This window comes from Acanthochromis polyacanthus, chromosome 14, assembly GCF_021347895.1.
Source record: "Acanthochromis polyacanthus isolate Apoly-LR-REF ecotype Palm Island chromosome 14, KAUST_Apoly_ChrSc, whole genome shotgun sequence".
In the NCBI taxonomy this organism is placed as follows: Eukaryota; Metazoa; Chordata; class Actinopteri; family Pomacentridae; genus Acanthochromis; species Acanthochromis polyacanthus.
This window is the reverse complement of record NC_067126.1, coordinates 2,459,109-2,473,214: the sequence shown is the minus strand read 5'-3', so window position 1 is coordinate 2,473,214 and position 14,106 is coordinate 2,459,109. Positions and strand designations below refer to the sequence as shown.

Sequence of the window (14,106 nt, the reverse complement as noted above, 5' to 3'; positions counted from 1 at the left end):
CAAAGAATCCATCATATGCGTAATAATGCTCTAAGGTATCATTAACCTGGATATTTACATTCTCATGTACTGATTCTGTGAATACCACGTCCTCCTCATGCTTCCATTAAGAACAATAAAGCTGCAGATTCAGCTCCTCTCTGAATAATAAAACTTGTCTCTGTTCAGTTTTTACACTTCACTGTCAGCAACACAGTATTTATTTCATCCATTTATTACATGTGTTTACACATCTTTACAGTTCAGAATTGTTAAATAATGTAGTTTTTATTCTGCACTAAAGGAAAGCTCTTGACCTGAATGTGTTGATGTTTAAATGCTGCATATCTGCTATAAATAATGGCATCATGTACTCTACTATCATTCTGCTACAACAGCAGAGATGAAGTTAAAGGTGATAAATGAACCCCTGAATACTAAGAACAGAGAATAATAAACGGTTGAAACTGTTGGTCTGAGCTTCCATCAGAGGAAGTTAAACAGGAAGTGGTTCACTGAGGATGTCGTCCATTCAGTCTCCTTCTTCACAACCACATGAGGTTTTCTTTCTGTTGGCTTCACTCAGAAGATCCTCACAGTGAACATGAGACACCTGAGATGAAGACAGACGTCACAGCATCAGCAGCAGAGGTTCATTTTAAAGGGACCCTGAACAGATTTCCTGTTTCATAGAGTTTTCCAAGCACTGAAAGACAGAAAGGCCTGCAGTCACTTCAGCTTTAGGAGAGGATTTTATTCTTCAGCTCATCTGTGCTGTAATTTAAATGTAATAACTGTAGTGTTCATCATTACTTTGGTCATATTCTGGGAGTTTATCTTTCCAATCTACACTGCAGTAAGAAGTCCTACAACATGTGAATCAGTCATTAAACAGCGTTAACCATTAGAGCAGGGATGGGCCACTTTAAGGACAGAGAGGGACACATTTTTCCCTCAACACCACCGGGGGCCACACTGTATCTGTGAGTTTTCATCATCGTCTGCTTCATATAAATGTCAGAGGTTTGTCTGAGAGAGCTGGACATTCCACAGCACGAGTTCTGTCCTCTTTGTCTGGAACAAGGACCGTCTTCCTGGCATCCAGCAGCTGTGAAGACAATCAGTACAGGAAATCAATACATTTAGTAATGTAACAGAAAAATAATGTCATAGTGACCGGCAATACTATTCTAACCACATTTTATTTACAACACACAATGGAATGAATCAAACTAGTATCTCTTACACTCTTTCTTCTCTGGTAACTCCGGGCAGAAGACTTCATGGCCTCCACCTGATCCACCAGTAGTTCCTCCATAGAGTTTCAAAATGTGTTTAACAAGCAGCTGGAAAACAGTTAAATGAAGCCGTTATTAGCTTTATTATTATTATTTCCTGCTGTTTTCAGTTCATTAGCTTTTGTTGCTGTTGATAACGTCAGATAACTTGGAAAAGTTTTATACAGGATACTTATAGAAAGACATCTGTCTCCACATCCTCCACATCTGGACTTGCAGTCAAAGTTTTAACTAAACATGTCCACTGCCTCATTGTGAGGGGAGCCCAGTCTGTGAAAATAAATCAGAACATTCATTTACTACTCACAGCAGAACAACGGTGGAGTCAACTGTAAAGTCATTTAAAACAGTTTGAAATTAGCAGACACAGTTTGAATGAATGAATGAATGAATGAATGAATGAATGAATGGTTTACAATCTACAGTACAACAACTGTGTGCATTCAGCTGACTGTTACCGACCCGTTTCTGTTGCCGCCGATCCGTGGTTAGGCAGCCTCGGGTAGTGCTAGCCCGCCTAGCTTAGCACGGCTCGTTGGTGGTAACTATAGTGTTCTGCCTTCTAAAGAACTGCCAGACGAAACATCCTTTTGGAGCATTTATTACCGGAGCTTGGAACACCATCAGCATTAGCAACGATAGCCACGTAGCAACCAGGTATAACCCCCAGCTTCCGGGGTCCACCCCTTAATACCATCCGGCTCACCTCGTAACGTTATTTTAACACAGAGACATTTCTAATAAACAACTTAGATTTTCAATTCAATTCAATTCAATTTTATTTATATAGCATCAATTACAATCAAATTGCCTCAAGACGCTTTACAGAACCCATATGCCTGACCCCCAGAGCAGCCCAAAGGAGACAGTGGCAGGAAAACACCCTTTTAACAGGGAAGAAACCTCGAGCAGAACCCGGCTCTATATAGGGGGGACCCATCTGCCTGCTGGCCGGGGGGGTTGAGAGGGACAGAGGAGGGCAAGGGGGAGGGATTGGAGACGAGGGAGGGGTGGGAAAGCAAGGAAAACACAACACACATTTGGATACATGCATGACAGGATATGTGACACAGACAAAGTATAAGCTAACATTGAAAACTGACTCATAGTTTACTCTGATGATGTACGGCTCTGACATTAAACATACTCCATATATAGCTAGCAGTAAAATTCAAACAGTATGTAAGTTAGCATAACAGTATAGTGAAGGCGATGCAGAGTTGACTGGTGGAAAAAGGGGAGCTGGAAGCAGAGGGCTGGAGGAAGGTCAGCAGCAGCATCCCACAGTGGACATGATGGAGACTGGACCAGCTGGTGGAACATCAACCACAGATCTGAAGCATCCAGCTCTGGGACCAGGGACACTCAGAGAAATAGCACAGGGGGAAACAGAGTGAATGTACTGCGATAACGGTATACATATTAAATGTAAAGGTAGATAGAGAAGGGCTCAGTGCGTCAAGAAAAGTCCCCCAGCAGCCTATAGGCCTATAGCAGCATGACTAGAGGCAGAACGAAGGGACGTCCAAGAAGGAGTCAGCTGTACAATGAAGACACAAGCCGAACCCCTGTGGGTCACCCAGTCAGCCCCAACTATAAGATTTGTCAAAAAGGAACGTTTTAAGCCTGGTCTTAAAAATAGAGAGGGTGTCTGCCTCCAGAACCCAAACTGGGAGCAGGTTCCACAGGAGAGGAGCTGATAACTGAAGGCTCTGCCTCCCATTCTACTTTTAGAAATTCTAGGAACAAGTAAGCCTGCAGCTTGAGAGCCAAGAGTTCTACTAGGATAATATGGTACTATCAGATCTTTAAGATATGATGGAGATTGGTTACTAAGAGCTTTATATGTCAGAAGAAGGATTTTAAATTCTATTCTGGATTTAACAGGAAGCCAGTGAAGAGAAGCAAGTATAGGGGAAATATGATCTCTTTTGCTAACTCCTGTCAGTACTCTCGCAGCAGCGTTTTGGATCAACTGTAGATGTTTGAGAGAGCTATTTGGACAACCCGATAATAAGGAATTGCAATAGTCAAGCCTGGAAGTAACAAAAGCATGAACTAATTTTTCTGCATCACTCTGAGACAGAATGTTCCTGATTTTTACAATATTACGCAGGTGAAAAAAGGAAGTCCTACAGACTTGCTTTATGTGTGAGTTAAAGGACATGTCCTGGTCAAAAATAACTCCGAGATTCCTCACAGTAGTACTGGAGGCCAATGTGATGCCATCCAGAGTAACTATTTGCTTTGAAAGCGAGTTTCTAAGATGTTTGGGGCCAAATACAATGACTTCAGTTTTGTCTGAATTTAGCAGTAGGAAGTTAAAAGTCATCCAGGTTTTAATGTCCTTAAGACAATCTTGCAGTCTAGCTAACTGATCAGTTTCATCTGGCTTCATAGATAAATACAATTGTGTGTCATCTGCATAACAATGGAAGTTAATACAATGCTTCCTAATAATATTGCCTCAAGGAAGCATGTATAATGTGAAAAGTATCGGTCCTAAGACAGAACCCTGAGGAACTCCATGATTAACTTTAGTATGCTCAGAAGAGTTATTGTTGACATGCACAAACTGGAACCTATCTGATAAGTAGGATTTAAACCAGTCCAGTGCTGTCCCTTTAATGCCAATTAAATGTTCTCGACGCTGTAATAAATTTTGTGGTCGATTGTGTCAAACGCTGCACTAAGATCTAACAAACAAGTATAGAGACTAGTCCATTATCTGATGCTATGAGAAGGTCATTAGTAACTTTCACTAGAGCTGTTTCTGTGCTATGATGCACTCTGAAGCCTGACTGAAACATTTCAACAAATTATTCCTTTGTAAGTGTTCACATAATTGATTTGCAACTGTTCTTTCCAGAATTTTAGAGAGAAATGGTAGGTTGGATATCGGTCTATAGTTAGCTAACACATCTGGATCTAAAGTGGGCTTTTTAAGCAAAGGTTTGATGACAGCAACCTTAAAAGCCTGTGGTACATAGCCTGTTACTAGAGAGAGATTAATCAGATCTAACATTGAAGAATTAATTAAAGGTAAAATCTGACGATCCTCAGGGCCAGTAACCCCCTAATTAAGTTATTCAGTTGTCAGGGACTCACCGGACCAGCTCTCCATCCTACAGGTCCGGTTCCACCACCCCCTGAGATCTTACTCAGAGGGATGCTGCAGAACTGTTAAGCTGGTAGACGAGGAAAATTCGCCTAGCTCCTCACTGCCTACATCCAGACGCCTATCCCTGCTTCCTCTGATAATTAATTTAACTAAGTAGCCACTTTGGTAAAGTTAAACTTAATCACCACTCACGCCTGTTAACGGCAGCTTTTCCTCTCATAGATCTTGCATTGGTAAGTTGCTAGGTTTAATTCAGAGATTATGGACATATAGACAACCTCTAGGATATGTTCTCATACAGGGCCAACCTGACCCTATAATTAGGTACCTTTCAGAACCTTACTGTTGTTATGCACGCTGTAATCTGACTTTTTACATCCAGAGCTAGATGTATAAGTATTCATTCAGGGATAAAAAATAAAGCACTTGCAATTTGTTGTCTTTAATTGCAGAATAATGCTTTATTAAAAATATATTTGGCAGGGCAAAAGCATAAATCACCAGACAAACAAACATTAGATAATATTCAAACCACTCATCATAACTCCTCAACTTGGTACCATGCTTTCCTAAAGAAGAGTAATAATCACCCAAAATATGTAATTTGGAGGTAGAGCAGCACGGTGTGGCTACATCCAGCCTCCTCACCTGCAAACCTGACAGGAACCAGGGGGAGCTGCCGAGAGAGTGTTAGTCCAGATTCAGATCTGCATGGATCAATTTCGCGCTGTTTGCGGCCAATAAACTTAGTTATATCCACTCTGGTGTTATTCCTTTGGAAATAATAGAGCTCCAGTAATGTTCCATCCAGTCAGTGTTAAATCCAGATCCCAGTTCTGTAATCCTCCAACAATGCAGAAACGAGCAGTTCCTTTAATCACATCATATCCCATCAGAACAGTTATTCTTTGCAGACGTGGTAATCCTCCCATGCGCTCAGACTGATGTCTGGATTGCAGCAGGTGGATACCCCACAACACTCCCACAGATTCCTTCCAACAGAGGCAGACATAATAAGACTCGTCTTCTTTCTGCTCCCTTTCATTCATGTTTGGTGACTGTTGTATTTACATGAAACATTTTTTTGAATTTATTTTACAAATGAATGAAATAAAACAAACAAACATTTTATACACAACTCTCTTACTTTGCATACGTGGTGACATCTTATTCTAATTACATACGTGTTGATGTCACACTTTAACTGACATATGCGATTACAGCAAACATCCTCCCCCTCTGCACTTGTGCACTTCACCGACCTCATGGCCCCTACGTGCACCAGAGGAACCAGAACCCCCCAGCTTCCTCTGTTGAGCCCTTTCACCCAGACTCAACCTTCTATTAATGTATGTATTCCATCAGCACAGACCTCCAGTCGGGAAATGGAAGAAGCTGATGTCAGCGTCTGAGATTCACTGCCACCCACACTGCACATTTCTGCACAATGCGCACAGACTTACAAGAAACTCCCCAAAAATATATACAGAGCTAATGAACCTCTACGGGCGTTATTTAATACTAACCTATCTTAGCTCCAGATTACTCACTAGTTCAGTAATCCCTTATCTTCCCAGGGTGATCAGACTCTTCTGTAAACATCTACATTTCACAGTAATCTAAACCTTGAAAGCATTCTCATTATCTAGTGCTAGTAAACCTGAACCTCCTGACCCCTCTGCTAACCAAGGCCCTCACTCTCCAGTGGGAGGTGCTGCCTCTAGTGGTCACTTTGATACAAAGTGTTCAAGGAACATGCATTTGAAGAACACATCACTTCGCTCTCTTCTGACCTCATCCAAGACCAGCTAATTCATCGCTTCAACATCAAGAATGTAAAGGCACATTTAAGACAACCAACTCTATAAAAATGGTTAAAAAGACATTTTTCCAAAAGAATCAACCCTTCATTCTTCTGAATGAGGCAACTCTCTGATTTTTCCACCTGTTTCAAAATTAAAGAAGATAAAAAGAAAAGTAGCATTTGGTTGATTCACACTTCATCAGGTATATAGCGACTTAGCATTATAATCAACAGGTTATAATATCATCTGTGCTCTCTCATTCTGCCTGCCATCCTTCACTAAATCCCGTCCTTATGGGACTAGGGGGATCCCATATCCATGAATCTGACAGTCCACATGCCATGATGATCCTCTGTCACATCCACAGGAACACAGGGACCATGCTGGACAGCTGTTCTCACATCAGTTCATTCTGCAGCACTGACACTCATCTCCACTTCTTCTGCTTCCTGTCAGTCACTGCTGCATGAAGCTCTCCACCTCCCAGTAACATGGACCAGTCAGAGTCTCTACACACCAGCTGCTGCTGCTGCTTCAACCTCTGGATCATCAGAACACATCCTCTCTCAGAACAAACACCGTCCTGATCAGCATCACTTCCAGCTGTAGAGAGAAGAAGAAAGATTGAGGAGATGAATGAGTTTGATGAGCGCTCATCAGGACTTCAGACGTGTTCAGAGCAGCAGCTTCATGTTAACGTGTTGGAGTGACACTGAGCTCCAAGCTCACACATGCACACACTGTCAGCATCAGGTGTGTTTCTCTGCACATTTTCACTGCATCCACAGTGGAAACAAACTGCTGACAGTCATCAAGCTTCATTACTGCACAAACTCTTCACTCATGGATTTACTGCTGCTCCATTTAAACCAACAGTCTCTGAGTGTCCATCAACATCTCATCTGCTCTGAAAACATCAGCTGACAAACCAACATGGAGGCTGGCAGTCAACACATCTGGATCAAAGCACACACAAGGACACACATCCAGATGTGGCTGCTGGACCTGAGCAGAGCTTCTGCTCTGTACAAACACCTCATGGTTCCTCCATGTGATGATGCTGCTGCTGTGAAATAAGAGGCGCTGGTTTGCAGGCTTCAGCTTTATTTCCTCAACACATCAACACAACAACAACAGTCGGCTTCACATCCATCAAACACCATGACAACAAGCTTGTGGCTCCTCTGATTGGCTGACTGCTGTCTCTGTGTTTCTGTCTCCATTCTGTTCTCACAGCTTCACTGAGAAGCTGCAGGTTTACAGGAGACACTGGATCTTTGCTTTAATACTGACTGTGTTTAGTAGAAAACTGCTGGAAGCAGCAGAGACTGATGGAACCTTCTACTGACCTCAGAGTCTTCAGGATGCAGTCTGGACTCTCCACAAGATCTAACAGATGTTTCACTGATGATTCCTTCAGGTTGTTCCTGCTCAGGTCCAGATGTTCCAGATGTGAGGGGTTGGACTTCATAGCTGAGACCAGAAATCACAGCTGATCTCTGACAAACTGCATTCCCTTAATCTGAATAAAGAATCAAAGATGTGTATAAAATCATTGATGGTCCATCAGATGTGTTCAGGTTCTGAATGTGCAGATCAACATTACTTTGTCCTCATCAATCAGCTTTTCTCTAAAAGCAGCACAGTGACTTTGTCCTTCTCTTATTGTGGATCATCATCATGTCAGCCTTCTACACACATCATCCACATGTCAGCACAACATTCATCCACCTATTCATGTCCACACATCAGTAACATGCTGCATCATCAACAGGATCAGGATCAGTCAAATAAAACTCAACACAAACCAAAGAAATATTTAGACTTCACTCACTAAACTTTGTCTCTTCAAACTGATCTGAGTTCAGAGGATCTTCTGGATCCAGATGTGACTCTTCAGCTCAAATTACAAACATTCATTTACTTTAACAACTAACACTCAACATTTTCTACACTTTCTGCTACAAACACTCCACTTTTGTCACAACAAACGCAATTCAGGACAAAAACAGAAAATGTGAACCAGAGCAGATTTACAGCTTCATGGATGGAAGTTCTGTTGAACAGAAATGAGCTTCAGTGTCATTAAACACATCAGATCTACAACAGTAACAGACAGTCAGTGAACTGACCTCAGAGTCTTCAGGATGCAGTCTGGACTCTCCACAAAACCACTCAGATGTTTCACTCCTGAATCCTTCAGGTCGTTGAAGCTCAGGTCCAGATGTTCCAGATGTGAGGGGTTGGACTTCAGAGCTGAGATCAGAGAATCACAGCTGATCTCTGACAATCTGCAGCACTCCAATCTGAATAAAGAATAAAAGATGTGAGTTGAGGAGACAAAGTTCCTGTAGAGCTGGATCATCTTCTCATATAGAGCAGGTCTACACCACACTCTTCATTAGATTCATTCTAATAATATTCACTCTGGACTTGTGGCTCATGGCTGCTGCTTGGTTCTGGATGTCTTCACACTCTGAGGAGCTACAAGACAAAGTTTCCCAGATATGTGGCGTCCCATCATACTATTATTTAAATTGTATAATGTTATGTGATATGCCACAATGACACACAATTCATTGACTTGATAATTAACTTGAACGGTGGTTTGAAGGCAAAGTTCTTGTCGTACCGTTTCATCGTCCTCGTTTGACGTTTCAAACTGCGAGCTCGTTTTAGTGAAAAAGTCTACGATTTCAGCACATTTGGCTGCATGTGTTTCCAGAGCTTTCCTCTGTTTAATTCTTGCTTTCTTCACACCAGCCCTGCTTGTTCTATTTTCCATCCTTTAAACACCTCTGACTGTGTGGACGGACGTGTTATGTCAGGATGCGCCTGCAAAAAAAAAATAGAAAAGAAAGGAAGAGCTGCCAGTGGAGGCGGACCAGGGACCGCTGCAGCAGTATACATGATCAGACCAGAACACCGGCCCAAAAAACAAAACAAACAAAAAGTGAAGGCCCGCCCTCGCAGCTCAAACATCAGACCGGCCCACTGGGAATTGTCCCGGTCCTCCTGATCAGCCACTCCCTGCATCTCTATAAGTCAGAGTTAATCAAAAACCAAACTGTTCCAACCAGCAGCTCTCAGACTCGATTACACAAGCAGTATACGCCGATGGACAGCTTAGATCGTCATGAATCCGCTGGTATAAACCACTTTCAGCTGTGATTACCACAGCGGGTTTCGTTGTGAGCAACACGAAAAACATTTCGTGGTGAGCGGCACGAAAAACATGACGAAATCGTGTTGGTGCGCACGAAAAAGAAACAAAAAATTTACGTAACAGTTTCACGAATCCCCGTGAGACCGTGTTGGATCATCATGTGACCACAAACACCTGCATGGAGGAACAAAAGTACGCTACAAAGACACACACATCCTCCAACTACACACTCACACACACACGTTTAGAGTTTCAGATGAACACACCACCACACACACTAAGCTGCTGTAACTCCTATCCAGAAATATTTTGGACGTTTGAGGGACAATCAGTGATCTTCTACTGAGTCTGGAGGCCTGAGTGTGCACGTTCATACATGTGTGTGAGCTGATAGGAGCTCCATCAGCCAGATATGATGTCATGATTTCATATTTAACCCTCAAGCGACCAAGCTGTTCTAGTGACTAAAATGACCGACTGGGCTCATTTATGACCCACTATATGTTACACAGGAATACGTCTACTTTAGTGCCTCTTTCTGTGCTTTCTTACCTGTTCCACTCCACTGCATTTTAAGATGGATATTCTAAAATAACCTTCTGTAATTATTCATGGATTTTAATCATTTCTGACTCAGAGCTAAAGTAACAACCAGATGAACAACATGATGCATTGTAAGAACACAGTAACATTTATTTAGACACGCTTTGTCTGCCACTTCTTTTAAAATTTATTCCTTTTGTTTCATCAATAGTAAATCAAAAGTACATAAAAACTAATGTACACAAACATCTTGTCTGTATGTGTGCAATGTAACATGCAGAGAAGTATTTAGATTAGGGGCGGCTGTGGCTCAGGGGCAGAGCCGTTCGTCCAATGCAGACACTTTACCCACCTTAGCTCCAGTGCTGCCACTTCCACTGGTGTATGAATGTGTATGCTGTGTAATGTTGGTGGTGGTCAGAGGGGTTGTAGGAGTGGATTGGCAGCCAGTCAGTCTGCCCCAGGGCAGCTGTGGCTAAAAATGTAGGTCTGCCAGCTATAGTGCACTGCAACACACTGAAATAGCGATTAGAGGTAGAAATAATAAATAAAACTAAGGCCTACAATAGTGAAAAACCTACACATCTTTCTGGGGTCATAAGTGACCCCAGACAAGTTTCCATTGTCCTTGTCACACCAGTAGGCCGATCTCTACAAAAAACTATGAGCAGCTGCAGGACAAGTAGATTGACAAATTCATGGTAGGAAACATTTTCAGATAAAAGATATAAAAACGGCAAATATAATGATATGGCTGGGGTCATAAATGAACCTACTCGGTCGCTTAAGGGTCAAATGAGTCAAACCAGAGAGAAGAAGAAAACAGACGTTCCCATGAAGATCCTCAGTGTGGATCAGTAGAACATCAGCCTGATGGCTGCAGTTTAGAGTCACCACAACTTTACATCACATTCATCTCAGCAGACAAAGAAAACATGATGTCTGACCTCAGAGTCTTCAGGATGCAGTCTGGACTCTCCACAAAACTCAGATGTTTCACTCCTGAATCCAGAAGGTTGTTGTAGCTCAGGTCCAGATGTTCCAGATGTGAGGGGTTGGACTTCAGAGCTGAGACCAGAGAATTACAGCTGATCTCTAACAACAGCACCAATCCAATCTGAATAAAGAATAACAGATGTGTATAAAATCATTGATGATCCATCAGATGTGTTCAGGTTCTGAATGTGCAGATCAACATTACTTTGTCCTCATCAATCAGCTTTTCTCTAAAAGCAGCACAGTGACTTTGTCCTTCTCTTATTGTGGATCATCATCATGTCAGCCTTCTACACACATCATCCACATGTCAGCACAACATTCATCCACCTATTCATGTCCACACATCAGTAACATCTGCTGACCTCAGTCCACTCTCTCATCAAAGGATCAACATCAAATCTCTTCATTCTTTCATTTATTCCATCACCTTCTGTGGGGAATATTTCGTCACATCTAATTAATATCTTAATCACATTTAATCAAGAATTAATTGCATTAATAATAACTCATGTAATCATCATTTAACTGCATATAACCACAACTTGTTTTATCATATAATCAATTTTATATTAATGTACCATTGAAACTGCAATTTATGATTAACCAATGCAATCAAAATATATTACTAATATGTGTATAATGTGTTACTCAGCATTGACCTCTCACTCACAAACAAAGGACAGCTTACGTCCGATGCTTTCAGCGCCTGTTCAGGTGTCAGATGCGTTAGGGGGAAAGTACCCTGCTAACTGCCAGGTATCGCTTACAGAAATAGAATGTGCTGAGATAACAAAACGGTCCATTTCTTAGAAGAGTGAAGTCAGAGAAAAGTGACAGGAAGCACCAACTACTATGAAAGGTCAAAAGGATAAAACTGAGCAGTTTCTAAAAGTAACAATTTGTGAAATATCTTAGGAAAAAGAAACCAAAGAACATTGAAACTAAAATATAAATTTATAAATTAATAAATAACACATAAAGGAACCAATCTGAACAGCATCCTAAACAACAGTTAAAAGTAGTGGTGGGACGCGATTTAAAACATAATCTAATTTATTACAGGCTTTGTAATTAATTAATCGCAATAATTGCAGTTTTGTTAAACAGCAATATCTGACACATAAGTGAAGTTTTTCAACTGAAATAAAATTGTGGTTGACAGTTGAATCAATGAATAGACATATACGTGTTTAGAATTTAAATTAAATTTATTTTAAAAATAGGAAAAGTGGGACATATTAAAAGGTGATTTTGAATGACTTATAAGCCTGAATTAGTTGTTTTTTCCCACTGTTGGACTATACAATCAGCAGAAGTATTTCAAGTGTGCTTTCCACGAAAAGTGAAAAATCCAGAGTTTCTATTCTGTTTTATATCTGTCTATCTTCTGGGTCTGATAAATGGGTGCTATATTAACGATTTTCGCTGTCGTGTTCTTTCTTTGATAGGAATAAGTCAATTTTGTATTTAGTAATTTTTTATATATATCAAAAGTTATACAGAATATTTATCAGTTGCCTGCACCTCACTTCGTACTTCTGTGCTTTTCCTTCATGGCTCCAACAGACCTTTAGGTTCATTACTCGCATCTACTGGGCTGGAGTGTTCCCGAGTTACCGGTTGCGAATGAGGAACGAGGCGAAGGGTCATAATGCGTTTATTATTTTTATCGCGTTATTTGCGCTGTAATTATTTACTCGATGAATTAACGCTTAAGGTCCAAGCCTTCTAATATATAATATATATATATATTCTATCAATAATCACATTCTATATTATATTATATATTTGTAATATAATATATATATTAATAAGAATTCTGCTTCAGATTTGATCAGTGGCCTCAGATAAGCGATTCCAACGCTGAGAATCGAAATGGAAGGTCATGCACAATTAATAATTACACATTTCCTCTATTTTTTTTACATTGTTAAACGATTGTTTGCTAACTGTATATATTAAACTTTTAGCGGCAAGGATGTAATTCTAGGAAGTGTACATCTTGTTTAATCACGTAAAACAACGAACTCTTAATTACGGTTTGTTAGAGGTCCTAACTTAATTTATGACAAAAATGCAGTCTCTAGATGATACATTTGGTCTTTGTGTAAATTGTGTATGCTTTGCATCTCTTTTGTGTTAGTTTGCATCACTTAACTGCTTGTTCACACAGGTACATCCATAAAAACTGAATATTGAGAAAATGACAAAACACAGAATTAGTCCTCAGGCTGTGACACTTGGAATTGATTTAAACTGATTCTGGGTTCGTTTTTGCAGGTTTTCTATTATCTGCGGACTGTGATGTTCTGAGGCCAGAAATGGGAGGAAAAAGTCATTACAAAGTGATATCTGGATTCAGCTCTATGGATCTTCAAGGACGGAATCTGTGGAAATTCCCAGGTGCAGGTGAACTCTGACTCATTAATAAAGTTTAAATGGAGTGAAGAACCAGATGTGTCTGAGGAAGGTCAGGAAGGAACTTTTAGTCTAGTTTGTTGATTTGCTGTTTTAAGCTCGAATGCTTTGGTTTTTGTTGCAATTCTGCTTGTGTTATGGTAAAAATTCTTGGTAATCTGTTTCTGTGGGATTGTTCCGGTATGTTTTTGTTTTGATTTGGCTTTTGTTGCAGGCATATTTGATCTTTCGAGTAGTTGCTTCTTTTCGCTGGTGATTTTGGGTTATTGTGGTAATTTTTGACCCTTTTGCTGGTTATGTTTGGCATGTTTTATCAGTGTGGCCAAGTTGGGTATTTGTCCATTCCTCCACTTGGTTTCTATGGTATTTTTGGTCCCATTTTTCGTGGTAATTGGTAGTTTTTTGTGGTGATTTCCAGTTTTTTTTGATGTGATCATAATTAAACAGAATTTCAGGGTAACTTTTGGCTGCTTTTGTGAGTATTGCTAAAGTTTTTGTCCTTAACTGGAGTTTTCGTTGTTGATTTTTCCTGTTTTGTCGTAAATTTTTCGTGTATTGTTTTTGTGGTGATCTTAGGTGTTTTTGCTGGCACTTGTGAATTGAGTAGTTTTGGCTCTTTTTTGAGGTGATTTAAGTCTCTTTTGTGGAATTTTTGGCCATTTTTGCTGAATTTCCCAGCTTTTTAAGTTACTTAAGTTCAGTTTTTATCAGATACTCAGACCTGTGTCTTCTCCTCTCTAATGTCAGTGGTTCTTTAATCTGCTGGACTGAGTAGTC

The 14,106-nt window shown here is 40.5% G+C and overlaps 2 protein-coding genes across 5 annotated transcripts in view; both read right to left on the bottom strand.

Annotated features, from left to right (window-relative positions):
* Nucleotides 1-198: 198 nt before the first annotated feature.
* Nucleotides 199-4,321, bottom strand: LOC110965163 (uncharacterized). 3 transcript variants are annotated; one of them, XM_051958736.1, is made up of 4 exons: nt 1,740-4,321; nt 1,443-1,547; nt 1,226-1,325; nt 199-1,087 (listed from the first exon to the last, which is right to left on the bottom strand). In XM_051958736.1, the coding sequence occupies exon 1, from the start codon at nt 3,673-3,675 to the stop codon at nt 2,758-2,760; it is 918 nt and encodes a 305-aa protein (XP_051814696.1). In that variant the 5' UTR covers nt 3,676-4,321; the 3' UTR covers nt 199-1,087; nt 1,226-1,325; nt 1,443-1,547; nt 1,740-2,757. The 3 variants fall into 3 exon arrangements, with proteins under 3 accessions (XP_051814696.1, XP_051814697.1, XP_051814695.1); XM_051958737.1 differs by having other exon boundaries at nt 1,450-1,547; XM_051958735.1 differs by having other exon boundaries at nt 1,226-1,547.
* Nucleotides 4,322-6,552: 2,231 nt separating this feature from the next.
* The window catches only part of LOC127537039 (NACHT, LRR and PYD domains-containing protein 3-like), a 246,767-nt gene continuing 239,213 nt past the window's right edge, over nt 6,553-14,106 (bottom strand). For both annotated transcript variants that reach the window (XR_007946361.1, XR_007946362.1), the window contains one exon: nt 6,553-6,742. The gene's annotated coding sequence lies outside the window, so the exon portion shown is untranslated. The remainder of the gene's footprint in view (nt 6,743-14,106) is intronic.

Bases quoted from the DNA above. Each gene is read 5' to 3' on its own strand.
- LOC110965163 (XM_051958735.1), bottom strand. From the start codon at position 3,675: ATGAAGCCAGATGAAACTGATCAGTTAGCTAGACTGCAAGATTGTCTT.